This window comes from Lingula anatina, chromosome 2 (genome assembly GCF_051362555.1).
Source record: "Lingula anatina isolate TDL-2025a chromosome 2, LinAna3.0, whole genome shotgun sequence".
Lineage (NCBI taxonomy): Eukaryota > Metazoa > Brachiopoda > Lingulata > Lingulida > Lingulidae > Lingula > Lingula anatina.
In genome coordinates, this window is record NC_141768.1 from 39,927,560 (window position 1) to 39,951,842 (window position 24,283).

At 35.8% G+C, this 24,283-nt stretch overlaps 3 protein-coding genes and 1 long non-coding RNA gene across 7 annotated transcripts in view; 2 read left to right on the top strand and 2 right to left on the bottom strand.

Moving 5' to 3' along the window:
• The first annotated feature begins 23 nt into the window (after positions 1–23).
• On the top strand, positions 24–7,364 carry LOC106155750 (peroxiredoxin-5, mitochondrial-like). Of its 2 annotated transcripts, none has more exons than XM_013530730.2 (6): positions 24–211; positions 4,669–4,803; positions 5,153–5,284; positions 6,241–6,279; positions 6,583–6,638; positions 6,878–7,364. In XM_013530730.2, exons 1-6 carry the CDS (start codon positions 113–115, stop codon positions 6,981–6,983), a joined length of 567 nt encoding a protein of 188 aa, XP_013386184.2. In that variant the 5' UTR covers positions 24–112; the 3' UTR covers positions 6,984–7,364. The 2 variants fall into 2 exon arrangements, with proteins under 2 accessions (XP_013386184.2, XP_086860805.1); XM_087004679.1 differs by lacking the exon at positions 24–211 and adding an exon at positions 4,093–4,284.
• Positions 1,253–4,053, bottom strand: LOC147763691 (uncharacterized). 2 transcript variants are annotated; one of them, XR_015332858.1, is made up of 3 exons: positions 3,883–4,053; positions 2,378–2,470; positions 1,253–1,970 (listed from the first exon to the last, which is right to left on the bottom strand). It is a non-coding gene; the product is annotated as an uncharacterized LOC147763691 (long non-coding RNA). The 2 variants fall into 2 exon arrangements; XR_015332857.1 differs by lacking the exon at positions 1,253–1,970 and adding an exon at positions 2,010–2,267.
• Positions 7,365–7,738: 374 nt separating the features above from the next.
• Positions 7,739–13,698, bottom strand: LOC106155749 (5'-AMP-activated protein kinase subunit beta-2). 2 transcript variants are annotated; one of them, XM_013530729.2, is made up of 7 exons: positions 13,267–13,698; positions 12,375–12,559; positions 11,679–11,772; positions 10,179–10,296; positions 9,845–9,978; positions 9,449–9,517; positions 7,739–8,921 (listed from the first exon to the last, which is right to left on the bottom strand). In XM_013530729.2, exons 1-7 carry the CDS (start codon positions 13,408–13,410, stop codon positions 8,844–8,846), a joined length of 822 nt encoding a protein of 273 aa, XP_013386183.1. In that variant the 5' UTR covers positions 13,411–13,698; the 3' UTR covers positions 7,739–8,843. The 2 variants fall into 2 exon arrangements, with proteins under 2 accessions (XP_013386183.1, XP_013386182.1); XM_013530728.2 differs by lacking the exon at positions 11,679–11,772 and adding an exon at positions 12,048–12,141 and having other exon boundaries at positions 13,267–13,692.
• Positions 13,699–17,180: 3,482 nt separating this feature from the next.
• The window catches only part of LOC106155751 (von Willebrand factor A domain-containing protein 7-like), a 36,151-nt gene continuing 29,048 nt past the window's right edge, over positions 17,181–24,283 (top strand). Inside the window, exons 1-3 of the mRNA XM_087005748.1 lie at positions 17,181–18,186; positions 19,151–19,276; positions 19,853–20,029. Coding sequence (XP_086861874.1) covers positions 17,925–18,186; positions 19,151–19,276; positions 19,853–20,029 — 565 coding nt within the window. The 5' untranslated portion in view covers positions 17,181–17,924. The remainder of the gene's footprint in view (positions 18,187–19,150; positions 19,277–19,852; positions 20,030–24,283) is intronic.

Sequence of the window (24,283 nt, forward strand, 5' to 3'; positions counted from 1 at the left end):
ATATTATATTTGGGAAATACTATTAATATCTACAGACTAGCTGTTAACTAGGTCAAGGTCATAAATGTTGTTGCTGCAGTGTTAAAAATAAAAGTTGAAAAGGCTTTAAAGAATGCGTTGTTGTGGAAAAGTGCTGACACTGGTCAATCATCAGTTTATCAGAGGTTCAAGGACATTTTTCACTGCTACTGTCAACAGTATGCCTATCAAGGTAAGCATGGACTGTTGAGCTGTTTCCTAAGCAGGTTTGCCTCACTTTAGCCTACGGGTTAGCTTACTAGCCTACTAATAGTAGCAAGGAGTTATAACAGAAGGAGATTACACGCAAGCCTTTCTATTGTCCGATGTCTGTTACGGTGGGCGGAGCTAGCTACGGGGGGCCTCCGGTCTCAAGGTTTCGTCTGCGTCGCTCTCCTCAGCTTGGAGATAAATTTCATATGCGTTATTTCGCGTTAGAATTCGAGATCAGTAATGTCAAAAGGCCGCTGTATGCTGACGATTTTTTTCACAGGTAATTATTTGGACGATGTGCTGGAAGGGAACGATATCATAGAAAGCGATTATAAGGTGGTGACTGAGGATGGTCGCCATGAGCTTTTTTTAGTCGGTGATAGATGGCTTTTTTTATGGCACAACCCGGTGAAAAATCACCAAGGAAAAGTCAGAAGAAAACGTCCCAACTGTGGTTTGTGAAAATGACGTTCAAGTGAACGTCTGTCCTCACTGCCAAAGGACATAATATTAATACATTAACGTTTGGACCCTCCTGCCCTTGGGTCCCATAAACATATACATTGTGACAGTGCCTACGCTTTGTGTCTGGTTTTAAATTTCTTAAGTTTTTTTCTCTCACTCGCTATAATTTTAATATTATAATGCATTTAATTAAAATTTTAATCCAAGGTTGAGGCAATGCCACGACACGTCAGTTTACTGAATACTCGTTATAAATTTCTTTATCTTGGAACATTCCCTTTTTTTCAGGATTATTTGACACGTACTAACACTGTTCATATTTGTCGGTAAACAAGTGCACAGTGCTATACATTAAGAATAATTTTTATTCATTCAGAAATATATTTATGTACAAAATATATCAGAAATTTTAGTATTCACTGAGCTCTTTAAAGTGAAACAAATAAAGATGAGAATATTGAATTTCAAACTATTATTTACTATATTAACTTAAAATATCTTTTAAGTCAACTCTATACTCAAGCACTCTATACTCTATACTCATGAAAGTAGCATCTGTGAGTAAAACCATTTTATTATATCAATAGAAGAACAAAAACAAAAATTTTACACATAAGCAGTAATAAATGAAGTCATAAGAATGATTAAGTTGCTACAGTTTTCCAGTTTTATGCAGTCTATGATGGCATTTTTTTTCAACCGTGCAAATAGAAATAATTGTATTCTTTTTTATCTGACTTGCTGATACCAGTCTGTGCCAGATACTATTCCACTTACAGGCCAGCAAGGTCTGAGAATCTAATGGGCCGAATGAAAAAAAAAATCCTAGAAGATAAAGTGGTTAATTCTTACAAATAGGATGAAAAACATGGGATTTTCAAAAGGTTATTATAGATCAAGACAACACTTAGTAAGAACATTTATAAAATGTAACAGCTGAAAAAATTAATTGGTAAGTAAGCAGTAAGTGACTGCTTTAAAGAAATTTCACTGAAACAGAAATTTCACTGGCAATCAACAATTTATATATAGGTTTTGAATTTTTTTCCACGTAACAGTAACATAAAATTTATGTCCACTTTTGCAATGTATAGAGTCAGTTAGGTGACTGAAAATATTTTAAAATGTCATAAAGGAGCACTATTAATTTAATGCAATCTCTGTTGGCCAGTCTTATCCAGTTTCTTCTCCAAAAAGGACAACTCAAGTGAGAATTTCTTCAGGGCCTTTTCTTCTGCCTTGCTAATGCCATGCCACTCAGAAAATAGAGAAACCTGTAGGTTAGAAAAAAAAACATAATAATAGCATTATGAACTACTAGTATCCATGTAGACATTATGGAATTATGCAGTGAAGTTTAATGTGTCTTGTTATGACTTGACTGAAATAATGTTCACCACATAAATGAACAATTTACAACTAAATTCATATAGAACATCAAGATTCATGATCACAAGCTAATAACCCCAAGAAATTGAAAGAAATTGTACTTATTACAAGAAATTATTTAAATCCGCCCTGGTCCCTACTCTTCTGACAGGACAAAAAGGGGATTTCAGAGAGGCTGGTTGCTAAAAGGAAAATGCCCAAGGTTGTTGTATTTTGAAAAAAAAAATTAAAAAGGGTACTGTTGTTAGTGAATGTTTAATGCATCTTAGGCATTATGACAAAAGTAACTTACCCCAGACACACTGACCTCCTTTTTTCATTGACATATTTTAATTTTTTCCAGCCTGACCATAATTCATATATTCAATGCAGCCTTCTCCCATATCTATAATAGAAAAAAAACTCGAGTAGGGTTAAGATATGCATGTCAAATTCATTATCAATTTTGAGAGAATTTCTGTTTCAACACTACAAGATGAAATATTTAATTTCAAGTAATGAATAAACCTTAATAGAGTTCTATTCTTTTGTAACCACCAAGGCAAAGCTTCTTTCTTAAAATGAACTGAAACATCCAAGCTTGCCACCTAACATGCCAAAGTAGTGAAGTATAATTTAAGTAGAGAAGCAAGTACCCCTTAATTATAGAGGTGTCTTACACAATAAAGTGTGTCTTACACACCTCGACTCAAAGAGAGATGTGTAGTGAGATAACAGGTAAAGTAATTGGTGGAGCCTAGGTGAACTTAAAACCTTAAGACTTTAAATTAAGAAGCACCAGGATTCATGTGTGTTCTTTTTTCAAAGGTTTAATATGAATTAAAACATATATATGTAAAAAGAAGACTAAATAAGTTAAAAATAACTATACCAAAGACACTGTGAAGTCAAACTTCCTGTTAGACCGCCATGATGGAAAATGCTGGGTGGAGGCAAAATTTTCCAGTCAAAAAAACTGAGCACTTTACTTTAACAACAAAGTTACCACTCCAAAGCCACCCACCATGGTGAGAAGAAAAATGATGACCAACTGTCATGATAAGTCTTTTTAGATTTAGACATGAAAAAGGTAAAGGCCAAAATGGTACATTTACCCATAACACTAGAGTAAAAAATTGGTATTCTGAACAAATCGGGTTATTTTTTTCAAGAAATGTTGGAGCAGTATCCATGCAATATATACCACGCCACGACCAAGATGTTCAAGAATCTAAACACACCAAATTTTTTTATAATCTTGCATTTGAAAAGTACAAAAAGCGGTAAGGCTTTTGGCCATAACAAGCGTAACACTTTTTGATCGGAACTCATGAAAATTGTCAATTGTCGTATCCAAGCTAGACCACATGTAAAATCGCAAAAAAAAACAATACTGCTCAAGCAAGTGTGTTGCACACATAACAATTAGTTAAATTTTATGACTGTCATGTGACACAAGTTTCAAAAAGTAGGAGGAAAATGTCTTTTGGAGTAATTTTTTTTTCGAAATATTAACAAGATGGCGGCTTAAGCATCTGCTTGTTATTCGGCTACTGAAAGTGCACCTAAGTTTTATTCTTTGCTTTGCCACAAATTACTTAACAATTGCAACTGTATAAAGACCAAACTTTCTTCATCTGATACTATATTTATAGGCACTTGTTATGAGTGGGAAATATTTTTCGTGCAATATTTATTCTCCATACACCACCTCGCGAGATCAACGTGAAGCTGGACACTTACACAGTGAGACCCTACGACATAAAAGTTGCAATTTATCTTCATATTTCGTGTAGTTATGCATTTTAAAGCACTTACCTGTTTTTTGAAAACCTTGTCCAACGTAATATCATATAAATTCTGTATTTCTCTCATTTTTTAGAAACTTGGGACTCCGTTTCTGTTTCTGTCCTCAAAAATCAACAGACGAAGGCACAGATACTAACAAACGAGATTTAAACGAGAGTAGCAATTAAGCGTAACAGAGATAGGCATCCATTGTTCTCTGGGTTCTATTCATTCCGACCAATGAGAGACCGTAATACGGGCTCCGCCCCCACGCGTGTAATCTCCTTCTGTTATAACTCCTTGATAGTAGTAAGTGTACACTGTAAGCTTTGGGACATAATAATCGGACATAATCCGCCGCTCTTTTGTTATCTTAACAGTCAGTGGATACGAGGAACAGACCCGTTTTATGACGCGATAGACTATATCAAGGTACAACTGTACAGTACATAAATGTAACCAAACCCAACTTGGGTATCCGCATTTGAATTTGTTGAAATCTTTTATCGACACACATTGGTTTGATAGTCAATTTTGCTAAACTCAGAATTTGAGATGTATTTGTTTGTGAATGTGTAGTAATGATGCACTTTATGAAAAGGATGCAGTTTAACAAAGGTTAATTGGTACTTTCGCATTATTCCCACCCTTACAGCTTTTGGCTTCCAATGTTTTTTTTTTCTTTTTCTTTTTTTATTTTTTACTTTCAACAATAACTCAGCTGTTCAAATAATCAAATTTGACAATTAACTATAAATGGGCTCAGGAATCAGTAAACAAAGTTCATAAATATGTGTAATTCTTTGTGTATTTTAGGAAGGAGATAGGTTGCCAAACATTGAAGTTTTGGAGAAGACCCCAAACACAAAAGTCCATCTGGGAGAGTTGTTTAAAGGCAAAAAAGGGGTTTTATTTGGCGTTCCAGGAGCATTTACTCCAGGTTGTTCAAAGGTAAAAGGAATACGTTTGAAGTGGCAGTACCTGTAAGTTTCAAAGTGCTTCAGAATCATGATTGGATTGGTTTTCAGTAGCTCGCATTTCAGTGCTTAGCAAATAGACAGTAACAGTTATTCTGTCCTCTTTCTAGGTCACTATGGCTTTCAAAATAAGTACAATATTTTTAGTATATCTAGCATTATAATCATTGATACATGATTAATTCTTGATATACTCAAAGATAAGTGGTAAATTTAAAATCCACTTTCTGTGTATCTGTCACTGGCAAACACCAGCAGTTTTGTCATGATCTTCATAAATCTTCATTCCTAATTGGCTTCTCATAAAACGGTATTTATTTCAGACACATCTTCCTGGTTATGTTCAGAATTTTGACAAACTGAAAGCCAAAGGCATGGATGTGATTGCATGTATTGCTGTCAACGATCCCTTTGTGATGGATGCCTGGGGAGAAAATCAAGGCGCAAATGGCAAAGTAAGTATGTAGATGATATTATTTATTAAAAAGGATGCAGCACACGAACAGAATGGCTTGAACATTCCACATTCTTCAGAAACATCCCTAACTATTGACTAACTAATCAACAGATACAAATTAGAGGTTCGTTTTGAAAATATTGAACTTTAAGAATGTGTCCTTTTCAGTAATGAACTTCATTGTCATGTGGTCAGATGATGTAAAAGGGAACAGTGCCCTCTCAAGGGAGCTAGCAAGTTAAGCTATCAAACTAAGCAGCCATTATCAACCTGTAAGATAGGTTTTCAAACTCCTGATACCAACCCATAGCCATTCCCTTTTCTTATCTGAGGTGTAAATCCTGGTGATGTGTTTTTCATGTCTATTCAATTTTTAACCTAACAATTTTAACAACAAGGTCATGTAAAAATTATGCAGTTAGATAGCTTTTGCATGTTTTACTTGTTTATATATCTCTGCAGGCAAGGAGGATGATGTGCATCTTGAAAGTACGGATTAGTAGGGGAATAAACCTTTGTTGATATTTATGTCACGCTTGTAAATACAAAAGAAATAATGTCTTTGTTTATGCCAAAAAAGAGAAAGAAATTAGAACTAACATTTATTTCAGTTGTTTGTTCATCTTATCTCAATGTGATCAGAGCAATCTTGAGTTACTGGTTGGTGCGAATTTTTCCCGTTTTAAATTAAGGGTTATGTAACAGCTGTTCATTTTGGTCAAGTGATAAATTTCCCTTCTATTATAACTTACAGTCATATTTAGATGTTTATTTCTCTCTCATACAAACACACACACACACTCTTTCTCTCTGTCTCTCTCTCTCTCTCTCTCTCACTAGTATGTTTTGGCATAATGCATTGTCAGGTTGAAACATCGGCTCACAATATTTAGTCCTTGTTGGTAGTATTCTAATACAACATTTGGTGTAATTGGTTTTGACATTTATTTTCAGATCCAAATGCTGGCAGACTACAAAGGAGAATTTGCAAAGGTAAGTCAGTTCTACTGTTTGGTAATGTAAGTGCAAATATTGCCGTTTAGTTTTATTCTTAACACAAACTCTATTCTAATGTCATTTGCATTCACATTGGCGTTCTCATAAATTTATGCAGTTTTAAAAACTGTCTCTGTAGTATTTCAGCAAACTAGTTCTTTTTAGTCTGGCATAAATTTTCATTTCTTTTGAGTAGAATAAAACTTAAGCTTGGCAATTCCTTGAACATGCTGCTGCCTATAGGGCTTCCACTTGCAAAACATGTTTTATAGATTATAAAAAAAAAATTTTACCGTGCAGGCAGCAGATCTGGAGAAGGACCTCACTGGTGCTCTGGGCAGCATTCGTTGTAAAAGGTAACACTGACTTTCATAATAGCTGGTCTTGTACTGCACTGGTAGTTAAAAACTTATCAAATTGTAGTAAAAATTGGACCTCTTCTTTTACTGTAAAACAGTGTTTCATGTTAATTAAGTATGCTAATTTGAACTTTTTTTTACATAAACCACTTAATGTTGGTAACTTGTGTACTAATTTGTTACAAATATATATATTGACAAAATGAAATCGCCGTTTTTCACTATTTTTTTTCCAGATTTTCCATGGTTGTAGAGGATGGTGTTGTGAAGAAGCTCAATGTGGAGCCAGATGGGACAGGACTCACTTGCAGTTTGGCAGATAATGTTTTGTCCCAGCTGTAGACATATTCTCTCAACAGATTCAATAACATGAACACAAAAAACGCACAAGTTTTGTCTACGACTACGCTTATGAATTTAAGGCCTTAAATGCATCTTCCAGGCAGGCTTAGGTTGATCCCATGCTTATTTAAGTGACATATAAGACTACTTAGTCCAGTTACCTTATTATAGTGGTGATGGGTTGAAGACGTCCATAAGGCTTCCAGCAGTTGGTTTCAAAAAAACGAGTTCCCATTGCCAACTGAATTTTACCATGTCGCAGTATTCAAGCTCATCTTCAAGTGTGGCAGCTAATATAGATGCTAGAACTGCATTTGACACATTTTTTTTCCTTTGTTTTGTGGAAAGTCACGTTGAAATAAATCATGCCATAAAATATTACACGATTTGTCTTTAAAGCTCTTCCAACTCTTGACCGTAGAACAGTAGTTAAAGAATGAGATTTACACAGTATCACTGGTGAAGCTTCACTATTAAAATTTTATTTTTAAAATCGTATATGTTGCAAAAGAATTTTAGGGACAGAACAAGTGTTGAAATAGAATTTTTACATGTAAATTGTCAAGAAGCTTTCAACATCAAAACTGAAAATGGTCAAATTATTGGATGTTGTTTTAAAGGATTTCATTTAAAATTCTGACACTTTTCAGTTTGCCCTTCAAAAAAAAAAAAAAAAATCTATTACCAATCACAAGTAAAAATTGCGTTAAACAAAATCTTCCGAAATTGGGGAAAAATACTTTTTGGAGGATAAGTGGGGCACTGAACAATTTATTGAGCACTCAAACAATAGACTCCTTGTATTTTGTAACATGACACTTCTCTTACAAGCAACTTACTAAATGATATACCAGACCACACAAAATGAACAGGTTCTTTTTTGGACAAGTGTACATCACAGCAAAATAATCTGTTTAAAGCTTGTTAAAAGCAAAAGCCTCTCAATCTGCCAAACCCAACACAATCAGTCTTGTTAACATAGGACTGAAAGCTATTAGTTTCTACAACATCACAATTCTGAAAATTCACACTACAGCAACTTCTTGGAGCTTGCTGTGATTTTATAATATCAAATTACAAAGCACTTGGAAATACTTTGAAACATTTTCTATATCATAAGGCTAACAAAGAAATCTAAAAGTTGTATATTTCTTTTAAAGAAAATTTAATGTTTACTTCACAAAAAGACCTAGCATATTATTATTACACAGGCAATCCATTAATATCAAATCAACGGAACAAAGACTGACAATTATTGTTCAACAGTCAACCTGGTTTGTAATTTTCTTACAAGCTGTCTAAAATTCTTCAGCTGTTAGTGATAGATATCTGTTGAATTAACTAATATCCTTTTCAATTTGCATTTCACTTTTTCACATGGTGATTACAATTTCTTCATTACAAATAGGAACCTTCACCATAATCTACAAATATGACTTTCTTAAATTTTTAACTTAAAATATAAGAGATGAATAAAAACCTATTTTGATATCTTTACATGATACTAAAATATCCTTTAGTGCTAAATTCTTGTACAATACTATTACAACAGATGAAAAGGGAAAAATAATTGCTTACATTTTTCCACATAGGAAACCTTCCATTAATGATCAGTAACTATTGGTAATATCACTGAACTGTTTTACATCTCGACTAATACAGATGCTTTCAAGCAATTTTTGTGTCTATATAAACTGCTTTTTACAAATTTGCAGCTTTGGAATACATGCTTTATTGAAGTGTGTAGGTAACAGCACCATAATTATGCTGCAGCTCTCCTTTCCACATGTTCACAACAGTGGTCTTTGACTTTTGCCACTAGAAAACATTTGATTAGGTTATACATGTAGTGTCCCCAATTTAAATTGGTTTATACAACAATGTAGTCACATACTTCTTCTTGTACCTGTGGGTTGCACTGAGTACCATTACACCATCCTGAAATAAATAAATTGGACAACTGATACCTTTCATTTTTTAAACTTGCACTACTCTATGCACTTTATTTTGGTTTCCATTATTCAAGTGGTTACAGACTTCATTGATTTTTGAGACAATGTTTAACTGTAAGTTGTGCTGTCAAAGGCAATTTTAGTTCATCCATGAAAACTTGGGTGCAACACTGTGCATCACTCCCCTACAAAATGGATGTAACAGCTCTAAGGTGGTTACGTTGTAGCGAGCATTGCTAACTGCTGCCCCTAAATCAAGGTGTAAATACAGCGCACAGGGAAAGAGCATCACAGTTACTTCTTGATACAATGATACATACATTAGATTTTTCCAGCTTTGGAACCAAAGACATAAAATACTGAACCTTGCCAAATTCAGAACCAATGAAGTACAAATTCCAGTTGATGGCAGCCAGCTATCACAACACTGTAAACCAACCAGCCAAGACTGCCTTGAAGTTGTTTATGAGCATCTACACTTGACAAGAAAAAGTGAACAAAGGAAGAACATACCTTGATAGAAAGAGCATACAAGTGATTCAACATCACATGGTTGGGTTCTGGCAGCAGATTTGGTTCACACTGAAACATAACAGCAATACTAAGTCATATTTATTTCAAAGATTTTACACACAATATGTCTCTGTGAATGACACTTCTTTCTATAGCCATCCACATTTTTGATTAACTTTCAACATTGCCTTAGAAAAACAAATGAGTGAAAATTACATTATTTGCTCTAAACATCTTTTTTAGCTAAACCCACATCTGTTACTATCTGTCCAAACAATAGTTGACACATTTTGGTCCTTCATTGTGACCTTGAGATGTACCTATAACAGTGCACATGATTTTAATCCTAAATATCAAAAATAAGATAATTTAAAATAATTCAAAGCATAAACATACACTAGCTGGTACATCTTTGTTGAGAATAACTTGCAATAAATGTGGTGGCAGAATAGGAGGACCTGGAACTTTTTCATTGGGCTTTCTCTGTGGCACTTCTTGACAATACTCCCCTGGTGGTGACCCAGACATAGCTGTGAATACAAATGATTATTTTATTCATGAGATGATACATCTTTTATGCCAACAGGCCATAAAACCTGACTATATACATAATATATATAAATATATTGCTAATTTAACAGCTTGTTGGATTACTGCAACCACAAGTGATTTGTTCTTTATCAAATGTCTAAAAATTGCATTATAGCATCCAGATCAGATGTACACTTACAGGTTTTGCTTTCATTCGTTCCCACTGCATCACTTTTTAATGCTTCAAACACTTCAAAGTCAGACTTCTTCACTTTCATAATATTGTTTTTTGTCCCCATATTGTTTGTTGTAGTTGGCTGAAAGAAACAACACAATTCATACAGAGTAACTTTTTACCATTAAGAACAAAACAAAACTCTTTAAGTAAATGTATTCAATGAAATTGAGCCATGATTATGCATCAATATATAATAAAGAACTGTAATGCATGTAAAATTTTCATCCACAGCATGTTACCTTAACATTGGAAGGTTTTAAGAGTGACTTAAGTCCTACTCTGATACAACAGCAGAGCTCTGTTATATAATAATCATACAGGGTAGCTTAAAATACATGGAAAAACTGTTAAACAAAGAACACTTTTAACACAAACTATATTGTTTACAATAGCATTACATATCAACTCCCCTTATGTAATGTTCCTTAAAATTCAGGCCTAAAATCACATCAAGAATACATTACCAAAGTAATAAATTCTTGATAACATATGTAAGCATCCAATTTGATTGTTGGGATCGTCATACTAAAATAATAGTAGCTATTATAAACCATTCACTATTACACAATAATCAACCCATAGTTAAAGGGACACACCATTAAATTTGGTTAAGTATTCCTTTTGCCGAAAATTGAAGCTCTACAGTGTAAATGAAAATACAAGCAATTTGTACTACAGATAATTTTTTTTTTACATTAAGAAATGGCGATCATGACAACATGTTTGTAAACATCATTTTAAGGGCTTGCAGATCATCAAGGTAATGTTATACTAGTACCAATATATCTTTTGTAAACCACCCCAATTTTTCAAAAGTTTTTAATGTAAGCTTTTTCTCAAACACAATCAGTCCCTTTAATATGAGTGTAATTTCCACAATGTCTTTTTTTTTTCATTGGAATCCGTACCAATTAAAAACCTCAGGCTGACACACACATCTGCCTTAAAACAAGGTGTAATATAAGCAATTTCCAACAACCTAATGCTAGTGCACTTCTGCTCTGGTCAGTGCTTTAAATAAAAGACTGAATGGCCAAATAACAGCCTTTTTTTCTTTAAGCATTAATTCTTAGCATTATATATAAACCATTTAGTAGATCAACTTTAGACATTATTGGTGGGGTTGTAAAGGCTACTCTTCTAACATTTAAAGCCACACTTTCTACTTCCACACTAAAAATTCTGGCTAATCACGGGAAAGAACACTCTTCAATAAAAAAAAAGAGTGAAAAATTTAGAATAAGACACTGCAATAGAAACTGAAAGAAATATAGTGTCCAAAACAAAAGAAGCACATTGGACACTGCTGCCAGATGCTGGCGTACCTGCAAAGTTGAATATTGGGGCTTAAAAGAGTCACATAGTCACAAGGACTATGTGACATCTTGTTCTTCGATTCCCTGTTTTTCAATTCAACCTGAGAGTGTGTTCTTTCTCTTTAAAATGGAATGGTACAAGTACCTCATTTTTGTCATGACACCATACTCCGTCAACTAAAAATTTGTACTCAGTTATGCCTTCTGGCAGGTCTATAATCACAAAAAAGTCTCCGTGGCTGAAAATAAATCAACATATGTAATCAGTTTTGTTCATTCTGTCTATCATATGACATGGTCAAAAATGGTAGCCATGAGTTGCCCCACTCTAGCTACTTATTCTTGAACATGTCTCAGATAATGCTGACATAAGCATGCACACTTCTATTTTCAAATACTTTCCTTCTGTAAAATCTGATAACAATCCAATACAAAATTCCAAAATGCTCTCATATAAAATATTAGCCGTACTGCTTATGTCTGCATCATCTGTTCCTTATGTCTCTGTTGTTACCTGATTTGCACTGTGTACCCACTGGCCATCAACTAGAAACTTATACTCATGCTGACCTTCTTTTAGGTCTACAATGGTATAAAAGTCACCATGGCTAAGGAAAAACAAGATAAGTGAAACATGTTGAAAAAAAAGAAAAGCAAGCATTTATCATATCTCTATATTCATGCAATTTGAGGTATTACTAAATATGTGTCGCCTTGTACTTTTGTTCTTCTCAGCAAACTGTGTAGAATTTTAAAGAAAAACCAATGTATTTTGACAGCCATGTTGAGGCTTCCAACTATCTGGCATTCACAATTCTCCAAAAACTAAATCAACAATTACCTTTTTGCCATAGGTATTTTTGATTTCCAATTATCAAAACTCCCTGACATATAGACTTCTTTTCCTCCACCTTCCCATTTAAATGGAGTGGGTAACCTAATTTCTTTATTGGGCCGTACATAATTGCTGAGGGAGTCTGCACGCATTCGAGTGGTCAGGTCAATATCTTGGCCTAAAGTCGCTGCCTGAAAATACATATTCTTCATTATCAGTGGTGATTTCTGTTTTGAAGGGTAACTATAGTTTTCAAACTGGCACAATGAGACAATATGACATGAAATGGCTATTTTGATCATCAAACTGAAGCACAAACAAATTATCAATTTGAATTTTTCCTTCCCACCCCTCAAAACATTCAGAAGTTCAGATTAAAAAAAAATTCACATGGAATCTAATTATTTCATTTCATTGACTTCAGCCATGAGGCTAAAGTCACTTGGAAACTGGGCTCTCAGATTACAGAAATTTTCTTTTATTCCCAAATACTGAATGTAATCACTGCACCGAATTCAAAGAGACCACATTTTTGGAATGTTAAAATCCAAAACTATTCTTTTATAATTTCATACACAAATTGCACTACATTTTCTATACTCTTTTTGGGATACTTTAATTTGCTGTAATTCCCCCCCCCCCCCAAAAAAAAAAGACACACACACTGAAGTCTGAAGCCATCCATTTTCAATTTTATATTTATCTAAATTCAGTTATGTGCTGGCTTTGATCAGACTCTCAGCTATTCAAACAAAGTAACTTGACTATTAAAGATTGTGTAGGTGTAAAATGTTTAAAACCTATACGAATTAAAATATTTCTAGGACAAATCCAACCACTTAACCTCAAGTCAAGCGAGAAATTAATTGTGAGGTTCAATTTAAATATGTACTAGTACCCTCAGTGATCCAGGCATGAATTCATCACTTTCATCCATAGATGGTTGGTAAATTAATCTATTAGTCCTTCCGACACCAGGAGATGAAGGCGGGTCATCCCCAGAGTTGTGTCTTTTCTGTCCACCAGGCCCAGTATTCCCCATATTGATTTCTTCAAAAAAGTTCAATCTCTAAGTCCAAGTCTTTGTACAACCTGATGATCAAGTTGAGCAGTCCCGGTTTGAAATAAGGGACGACATAAACGTCTTCTTCTCGTCTACTAAGCCTATATCTACAGCTACAGATGTTAATGTCACAAAGAGTACAACACTTCCACGCAAGCTAAAGTATGAACGAACGAATCCTTAGCGAAATTACGGAACCTGCCATGAATTGATATCTTGTTCGCACGAATTTCACGAAAACAACAAACATGGCGTCATTTGAACTCGTCGCCGACACTGTTTGGCTATCGCGTATCCATAAACAGGAGTGATTGTGTCATAATCATATTCGTTTTACGTTTTTTATCATATTTTCTTTAATTTGAGTTTCTTAAATTGACAACTAAATTAAATATTTCTACATATTCAAGCACACCGATGTCCATTTGCCTATCCTGCCCCCCTTATGTTAAACTAGTCTATGAGCGAGATTTCAGCGAGAGCTAAGAAAGTCAAGGTCAGTTGGATTTGGAAAGGGCATGCGGCACGTGCCACCTTTGAATTGAAATGTTCTTGGTTGCCCTTGAACCCTTTATTTCATAATCTTCGAATACATGGCATTAAAAACCATTAAAGAAAACATATAATTTCCACTTAATATGCCTGACTGGTATAGCCATTTTTCAAGTGCAGTGGTTATGTTAGAATCTTTTATTGTAGATCTACACCTTTAGGCCTATCAGGCTACCGGGTAGGCCTACATGTGTAGGCCCTACATGTATAAAGACTGTATATACATGCCGCCTAAGGATAAACAATAACTAAGTATTCCTTGAATTGTAAAATGCAATATATCAGGAAAACTATAAAAAAAATCTACACAAAGTGGGAAATTGATGCCGCTTTATTCAACCCTTTTTACCCCCCTCCCCCCCCCCCCCAAAAAAAAAATATTGCCTAATCATGAAAAACGCTGGATATGTACAGGTACGTTCCATGAATAGAGGATTCCCTGGTCGTAAACTAATGAATGAAAATCATTCGAGAAGCCATTGATCACATAGGCCTATAGGCTTAAGTCTAGGCTACATCCAAAGCTTGGTGAAATCATTGAAATATTTCGTGGAAAAAATATAGGCCCCTATATGGTGAAATCACAGTTAAAATGGCTGAACCTGAAACGGCGATAGCTCTCGGTTTGAAATTAGTCGAATTAGGGGAGACCAGGGCCGTAGCCTCCGGGGGGTGGGGGTGGGGGGGGGGGGGCAGCTGCCCCCCTGGGATTTGAGGTGCAAAAAAAATAATCGCAAAGGTGAATAAAAATAATTGCAAAGTTGGTATCAATTCTGTGAGAAAATGCACTCATGGCCACTGGACAATCATTCAACAATCTCTTTACGAAGGTGTACTGTTTTTAGACAATCTACGAAATGAAGTCCAATTGGCATGTTGTGTTGAAAAAATGACTGTACCTATGGCAAAATGAACCCACAATTTATGACTTATGATTGAGCAATAAATAACAGTTAAAATGCACCAGAATGCAGTATTATACATAAAGTTTTTAAAAATTTTCCACACCGTGGGAGGGGACCCCCCCCCCCCCCACACACACACCCTCCCCCCTCGGGGGCTTTGCCCCCTCGTGTCCGCTTACTGCCCCCCCCCCTGGCATTTTGCTCAGGCTACGGCCCTGGAGACCGGGGCTAGTTGGACCCCAGGGTAAGTTATTATTCGTTTTCATTCATTAAATACCTGCTTTATACCATTATTAATTTTCTTAATTAAAACAAAACATGTTTTATAAATTTATAGAAATTTTGGAATAGATATTTTGGAAACCTCAATAAATCTGCCTCATTTGAACTATTTATTCATCAAAGGCTCTCAAAAATCAATTAGATAAATTAAAAATGTGTAAAAATGTATTTCAAGGCGTTTACATGGAATACTTAGGGATACAAAATGAAATTGTGGGCCATCTGACATTATATTTAAAAAATAAAGACGTTGCATACGTAGCTTATATCATGGGGCTTACTTTGAAACCGATTTTGTTACTCTAACTCATTCCTTGTTGGCGTTACAAGGCCAAAAGTGTCTAAGTGGGCCAACTAGCCCCGGTCTCCCCTATACTGGACCGACATTGGACTACTGGAAGCATTCGAAGGTCAGGTTGGTCACTACATTGGGGCGATTTCAACCGAGACAACAAGCACTGTCCTGATGTTGACATGACCCTCTCTTAATACCCCTTTAGGGCTGTCTAATTTCTGTTAGTGTTATTCACGTGCAATTATTACCCTTAAGTGTTCATATTTTTTTAAAAAAAAACTTAAGTTACTAAAATCTTTGTTACTGAGTACAAAAACTCTCCATACCAGCCAAACGTATTAAAATTTCCATGACTTAGGCCTACACAAAAAAAGCTAGATTTACAGGTATCACGTGCTCTTACGTACGAGAGTTTTAGAAAAAGTAGAATTCGCGAAGATATCTTTAACTTCACTTTTCACTTTTGTAATTTTTCTTCTTCAAATGAACCTACATATTGAGAATCAGATTCGATACTGACGCAGGGGCTGCTGCATTCCACGTCTATCATCTTCTTTTTACGTGTGTGTTAAGTTACAAGTTAAACAGTAGGCCCTATTGTCAAGAAATAAAATGGGATTAAAATAATTACCCATGACTGGAGAGTGGGCAAAAGTGCCTTGATCCGCCCCTGAAACCATTTTAGTTTTTAGATAATACGTGAAATTCACCTTCAGGCTTTCCGGCTTCTTCCTCAATTCTTTGTGCGCTTTTCATAATCCATTTGCCTCAGATCGTCCTCCATAACAACTGCCAGTGATACTAGGGTCATTTGCCAAAATGTTTTTTTTTTAACAGAAATAATACAGTTTTAAAAGTAAACGATTCTTTAATCAACACATCAGTCTAAGTCGCCCTAAAACAACGAAAAAAGATATGGAATAATCTTTTTTTAAAGATTTAAATTTTTATAGAATTAATGTAGGCCTACATACTCCAGGTACTTCTAAGGACCTTACCTGCCATCGCTATAACACGTAAAACCGGCATCGTGTCACCTAAACGGGAAAACTTCCTGAAATGTTGTAATAAAAACGAAGATTTTTCTAAAGATCACAGGATGCATTTATTTACAGTTTTCCTATAACCTGATACGAGCACAAATGCTTTTCCCCAATTGGCTGCAATATGTTGTTTATTTTTCAGTTTCTTTTCAGTAAAACTGGTGACCACAGGGTAATAAGACATATTTGGGAAGGGTAGCCTACTTAGGTATGTTATATCGTCTGTAAGTATACGCATGCACAATCTTGCCGCATACCCCACGTTAGCTGTCGAGTGTATATAATCGATTGTTTTCACCCACCCTCTACCCTCAATACGCTTTCCTTGTTGAATATTCAGCACGCACTTTCTTGACGCAGCGAGCTAGACAGGCCATTGGTTGATGTAAAAAGAAATTCAAACAAATAAATGCCAGCAAAAAACACAGTTTGTCGTCTATTCAAAGCATAATTCAATATAGCTAAGGGCTTCATTGAAGGGCAAAAAACCACTAAATCAACCAATCACCGAAGTGACTACGAATGTAGTTCAGTGAGAGAAAATTAGTGCTTTTTTCCTTTTTTTTCCTGGCATTTCTTGTGTGTTACTAGGGTTAATTTTGGTATCAACTAGCAGGCTAGGGTGTAAACTACTGCCAGTTTTATTTATTTTTTTTTTCACGACCAGGCACAGGTGCGGTGAGACCTCTGGCGGAGGGGGCTACTGACTGTGAGTGGTGCAGTGGTTTGTTTACAAACAGAGGGTTCAAGTGATGCCGTAAGAAATAATGTTGGATGACAGTACATTTTTTTTTTGCCATTGGGAGTTATGTCAGTGTGTCTGCTGTCCATGGGAGTGGGAAATGTTTCACAGAGTAATTTTGTTCATGCAGTTTTGCAGGCATTTCTTAGTATGGTCGTCAATGGGAAATTATTTGGTGGTTTCTGCCCTGAAATGAAATTCAATCGGATATGTTTGTTTGAATACGGATGTTTTGTGGACCAGTTTCTAACATTTTACTTTTAATGACTTAGAAACCATTTAACATATGAATAATAGCTAAAACGCAAAATGAAATTTTGCACCAACATAACAAAGCGGCAGACCAGTGGGTTATTCCCAGATGCAATGAAGCGGTAAATACTTCCTTGTAAAGAAGAATTGAAAAGTTTGAACCGGGAAGCTTGGACGCGTGCCAACTACAGGTAGAAATGTTTTCTCCGAATTCATGCAACCATAGAAGTAGAGAATATATGATGCAACATAACGAAGGGTACCGGTGCCCGTGATGTGTTAGAAGTTAAAAGGGCCTACTTAGGTCTTATCACGACGGTGTGTGAAAGCCAACAAACAGGAATTTTTATTTTCTTGAATACACCTCGAACAGAAGGATTTTTAGAGGCCGGTGGATTGTGTAAATTTTTACCAGGCAAGTTATGGCTTACTGTAGACTTGTCTTGCTTGGACTCTTTTCCATGTTTTGGGCAACATGTCCATGCTTCGAACACTTTTCATTCGCGCCCAAAGGAGAGAATTTGGGATCGTTCACTCATTGGACCTTGACAGAGGACGCTATATTGAAGGTGGTAGCACGCTTTTTCGAGTCTGATCCCAATGTTCCAGACGGAGAGCTACAGAACTTGCAGCCCTTGTCAGCAGAACTGCTATTTCACGAATATTACGTGAAGTATTTAAATGGTATGGGGTATTTTATACTTTATTTATGCTTATGCTTTCCTCATTTTGTCTCTTAGTTTACACCAGGTTATCAGAAAGAGAAGCAAAAAAATATATACTGCCATTGTATCTGTCCCTGTCGTCACCGTAATTGTCGCTGTCTCAGTCCGAAACATTTTCCCATCCAATAATTTCCGAACGTTTTTTATTTCATTTTATTTTTTACTTAAAATTTGCCGTGTGGTTTTGTAGGTTAAAACAACTTTGATCGAGTTTTTATAGGGCGTTCTCCTGAGGCTTGTCGGAAATCCAGAAATATATGTTTATATGCTTCAAGGAAGAGAGAGGAATTAAGGAAGAAATGTTTGCAACTTTGATACAGCAACCGGAAACTAATTTTTCTTTATTTGGAAATCTTCTACATTATGATCTTGCTCCAAAAACTGACAGAAATTACTTCTTGAGTGTGATGGAACAGCTAGATTATTCATTTTTCTCAGTTTTGTCAAAGGTTCGGCATAAGCAATATTACAGCAGTTGAATATTTTATTACTTTCCATTCCGAAGATTGTTTGCAGACAGTAAAAAGACAATGTACATGTATAATGGGCCTTTTGTTTTGTTTTGTTTTTAGTAACATCATGAATTTCATTTCCAAATATGGTCCGGATAAGGCGCCATTCCCATTGGTTTACGTAGATTGACTTAGCTCTGCGGGGACTTTCGCTGAGTGCAATCAGCTTAACAGATTAACACGAAGGCTGTCACGTTGGAAACGAGAGGAGGCGTGTCATTCAATTAAGATGATTGCACTTAGTGAGAGCAAGGAGTTATAACAACAACTCCTTGGAGAGAGTCCCCGCATTTAAAATATAGTGATTTTGTTGCAAATTCCTGATACTTATATTTTAAGCTTAATGGTCCTGCAATAATTTTCTTTTTGAACGAATGTGTTATGTGTCTTAAATCCGCTTTTTAACGTTAGACACACAGGTAAAACCTGACAAATTTCGAGAAGCTATGAGGCAAATCGTCCAGGTAAACGCCCTGCAGGACTTTAGCTACCCAGACAATGCAGCCATCCATATGAGAAACGAAAGAATAAAAGAAGGCAAGTTTGGGTGATATCACCGTTGTGTGTCTTTATAATTTCTTCATAAAGAAATCCATAGTAGATAACTGCACTAATTTTTGGATGTGTTCTGTACATGTAGCAACTTAACATTATCTACTGCCCAAGTTTTTCTTCAAGTATTTAATCAGTAACAGAGAAACTATTTACTGGGAGATGGAGGCATTAAATGTCATTTCACGGTGGATTAAGAGTATCTAAACTTTAAAAGTGGACACCTATTATATATTTTTGTTACCCAACACATTTCATTTCAACCATTCGCCCTTCAAAATTCCAGGGTACCTGTGGATCTCAGTGTTTTTCTTTTCTACCCTTGTGGGAATGGAGGGAGAATGGGGTTTAAAACTCTTAATGATCCATTTGATTTTAATTTGGCCAGGAAGATGATATGCCTGTACACGTCTATAAACACAGTAAACGACAAGGAAAATCACAAGTTTCGGTTATATGCTATTCCATCGATACTTTATAAAGTACCGTAATGATATGGTCATATCTAAGAATGTAAATCTAAAAGGGAACAGTTTGGATTTTCTTTTTTATTACTTTCAGGTCATAAATGGATCGTTAAACTCAGAAAAAGACTCTTAGAAACATTGGCGGAGGACAAACCTAATTATGATGCTGCACGGGACTGGCTTGGTGAAATTTTCCACACCCTTCAAGATTTCTACAGCAATACCAATTGGATAGAACTTAATTCCGAGGAGGAGTTTTATAGTAATTTAGGTAAGCAAAATTCCGGCACTATTGTTATGATCATGTTGTGCTGAGACTGACAGTAGTAAAAATACAAGTACTGGCTAGCAAAATGCTTTGTATGTTATGTATTTAGAAATACTGAAGAAAAAAAATATTGTCTCTCGAGGAAGCGAAAAGAAAGTTTTCGTCTCTCTTCATGAACTTAACCTGCTATGAATTCTGTTGTATATTTTATCGTTTACAGGTCTCGAAGATCGTGTCCTTATGCCAATAGCACATTCACAGACACCTGTATGCACAGACTGTAATGACGCAAACGGGTAAGGAATTCCCAGGATAATTTATTTTTGCGTTGACACAGAGAACATTTCTCTACTCATCGTTTTTTCTTAATATTTTTCTTTTTGGTTTTGTTTTTTTATTTGCTATTTTGTTTTACATATAGTTAGCTAAACTTCCTCTATAAGCAAATGTTTACTTGTCATTCAGTACTTGCAAAGATAACCTGATTGACATGGGCGATGTTCTGACCAGTGGCTATTACAGTATGGGAGACCCTGCTGTTAAACCAGGTGAACGTTTGCGCAGTTTTTAACATTTTAATTTAATTTTATTGTGTTGATTTTTTATTCTTTCAATATTTAGAAGAATGTACATTATTCTTTGTTATAATAAAAATCGCTTGTAACACCAAAGAAAGAGCCACTAATGTACAGAGTAATAACATCTCATTTTAGATTTTTTTTAATTGGCTAAATAAATTGACAATAAATAAAAACTCCAGAGTTTAAAACATGCATCAATGAGACCCCTTTAACTTCTTCTTTATTGGCCATCAGAAGAAGATGGAAAGTGCAGCCATGGTGGAGCATCTGATCTGACCAGGACCATGTGGCCTAAGGGGGGCATCAATAAAGAAACCAAAGATCCAAAAAAATCACCGCATCATTATTATCACGACAAAGCAGCGACCGCGGCTAATAAACATGTAGAATTTTTCTTAGACGGCCCAGGTATGGTTTTACACGCATCCCCTTGGACTTGACATGCATGTGTATGTACGTTGCATGATAGTTCCAAGAACAGCTGAACGCACGATTATAACACTAATATGGTTAACTCAGAAAACAAAAGGCTAATTTAAGGGCAAGAATTGTCAAATAATGCCATTTTATAAAAATAAGTGAATACTAGTAAGCAATGAAAACGGGTTTGCTTTTCTTTCAGTCACGGGACTTCGAGCGCTGATAGGGGACCTGAAATTTAAAGAGCTTTTTCAAATTGGACCAATGGTGTCGATGGTGTTTGTTATTGATGACACCGGTTCCATGTCAGAGGAGATTCATGAAGTAAAACGCAAATGCATCAATATCGTAGAAAATACAGCCGGAACAATTAGGGCTCCATTTGATTATGTTCTTTCCACGTTTAATGACCCAGGTAAGTCGGAGGGAATAGGGTGAAGGGCAATAGTTAAAAAAGTAAGGTGAAGTTTAGGAGAAAATTTAAAATGTCCTTTTTGTGCATTTAACATCACTTTAGGTTCCATCCCATTTTAAAATGTTATATTAAGTTTAACGATTTTATAGGCCCCTAACGTTGCTAAAAATTATGATAATCTTCTGTATAGAGCAGTTAATTGTTTTAAAGCGACTTTAGTTTGCTTGTCACAGAATATTTAAAAAATGGGGAAAATACACCCTACCGACAGTAAAATAAGCACGATCCAAATGATCCAAATATTATATCTGATATGTCAAACTATCATGGAACCACAATATATTGTTCGGTCAGCAAAAGAAAACATTGTATCTCTTGCACACAAGTACTTAAACAAAATAAAACATTTTGACAATTTTTCTAAGAAACATACGTTAAGGGGCCCGCACACGGTGAGCATTTGACGCGCGCCACTTGCGCTGCGCCGTTTTCTCATCGTGTGCGGGGGTATTTTGGTGAGATTTTTGCCTCTCGCGCGGCTGAGCAAAATATCTCACGTGTTTGATATTTTTGGTCTCTTGAGGCAAATGTCTCAGCGTGTGCGGGGTCCATGCTGATTGCTCACGCCATGCCAACAATGCGCATGCGCCGGTAGCCGGAGACAAAGAAAAATGGCAGCCCCCAGCGAAGTAAACAAAAATGTACACAGTTATATTTAGTCTGATTGATTAACGTGGTCACCATTTGCCATTACTTTCAGAAAAAAATGTAATGTTTCCTTAATCACATGATCCCACAGTTCGCAGTGCGTCCGATAGGGGCAGGCCGGGAGGCACCTCTGCTGAGCAAAGTGCGCATCGTTTGCGTGGAGCTGAGGAGCGCGAGCATCTGGCGCAGCGCAAGTGGCGCGCGCCAATTGCTCACCGTGTGCGGGCCCCTTAACGTATGTTCCCTAGAAAAATTACCTAGTATAAGCCATGACGCAAAGCCCTTTGAGATACAGTTTAGGTATTTATAAAAACGTCCTTACGTCATGTCTAATTTACCATGACTGAACCACTGAAAAATATATCGGAACGCGGCATAAAAATGAAAATTTTAAAAATGGCAAGGAACATACGTTACCGTACGTTTTTGGAACATACGTTACCATATAGGGCTCTTAATGTAATGTTAAAGACATGGTAAAAATTAAAAATTGAATTTCAGTTGAGACAGTCGTGGATTTTTGTTCTATACACATATAGCCTATGTTTTGATATATTGAATACAATTTTGAATTCATTCATTTTTATTTTTTGACACTTCAGCATGTGAAATGCACCTCTATATTGTGTTTGGGTGGTAAGTTATTGACCAGAATTTAAAGCCTTTAACTAAAAAATGATGCTAAATATCGAATATAAGTACAGGGACGGGTCGAGGAATGATTCATGAGTAGGAGGAACCTTTTCGAAGGAAATTCCATAGGGCGGTGAATTCTTGGATAGGGTTCCTTTACTATAAACACTTTATGTCAGTTAATGGTCTTCTTGCAGATGGGGTTTCCGATATACCAAAGGGAAACCTGACTATTTACCGGGATTCCGAAGAAATAATAGACGCATTGCAAAGTATAACTGTTGGAAGCGGAGGTGACTGCCCAGAGCTTGCCATGTATGGACTGGCAGAAGGTGAGTTGAAGATGTTTGAATATAAATCTTCATTGAAAATTAAAGCTTTTGTGTTGAAGAGGATTTGATTTTTTTTTTGATCGTTTGTAAATATACACATTAGCAAATATTTAACCCGTTTGCTCTTAGTTTGAATCATCACAACAACACTTATGAACAATCCATATTTGGTTTCCAAGTTGATTTAGTGTCTTCTTGTTTTAAACGAGGGACCTCTGAAAAATATAGGTAGTATAAGCCCGAAGTATAATTAATTACCTCCGCCAAGGAGGGCGTTTCGTCGCCATTGTTGGTTTATTATTTAACAGCCCCCAAAGGTTAGGGACAGATTTTTGAGATGAATCAGAATTTGGCTAACATAAAATGATTATATTTTGGTGATGGCTTATTTATTCATCGATTTATAATAAGAAGACTTGAGATGCATTGTTAGACATGATATTTGGCCTACAAGAAGCTAGAAAAAAATGTACGCTTTTCACCTTCAGCCATTAAGGTATGTCAGCCTGGTTCCACAATATACTTTTTTACGGATGCTGATGCAAAAGACGCAGACAGGGAGGGAGAAATTGAACAACTTGCCCTGGACAAGAACATCAAGATTGAAATGTTGTTGACAGGAAGATGTCCAGCTAAAAGGAGACGCAGTTTACAAGGTTTTTATGACCGCATTACAATGTTTGTTTGCTGAATTTGCATGTCTCATAAAGGTTCCTCCTCAAATAAACAAATAGATATAAAACGTGTGTGTGTGCGTGTGTGTGTGTGTGTGTGTGAAAAGTAACATATAAAAATCGGGGTTGTAATGGTGATGTTAGTTAAGAGAACAACCGCGCTGCAAATTTTTATGACTTCATTTTCACTCGCAGAAAAGACTAGAAAACACACGAGCTTATTTATATTTAACAACTTTGTCGGCATTTACATTTGTCGATTCATTTTTATTTTATATCTTGCGTTTTAGAAAACAGTAAAAGGTCCAGACAAAAACGTGCTCTCTTCACGCCTTCTAGTTTGTATACGAAATTAGCAGAAGCCACAGGAGGGACCGTGTATATTACAGATAAAACTCATATAAGCAGTGTTGTCAGTATTATTCAGGTATGGAAAAAAGGGTCGGAAAGAGCTTTTACAAAAATTGTTAACTGAAATTTTATTGACCAATTGG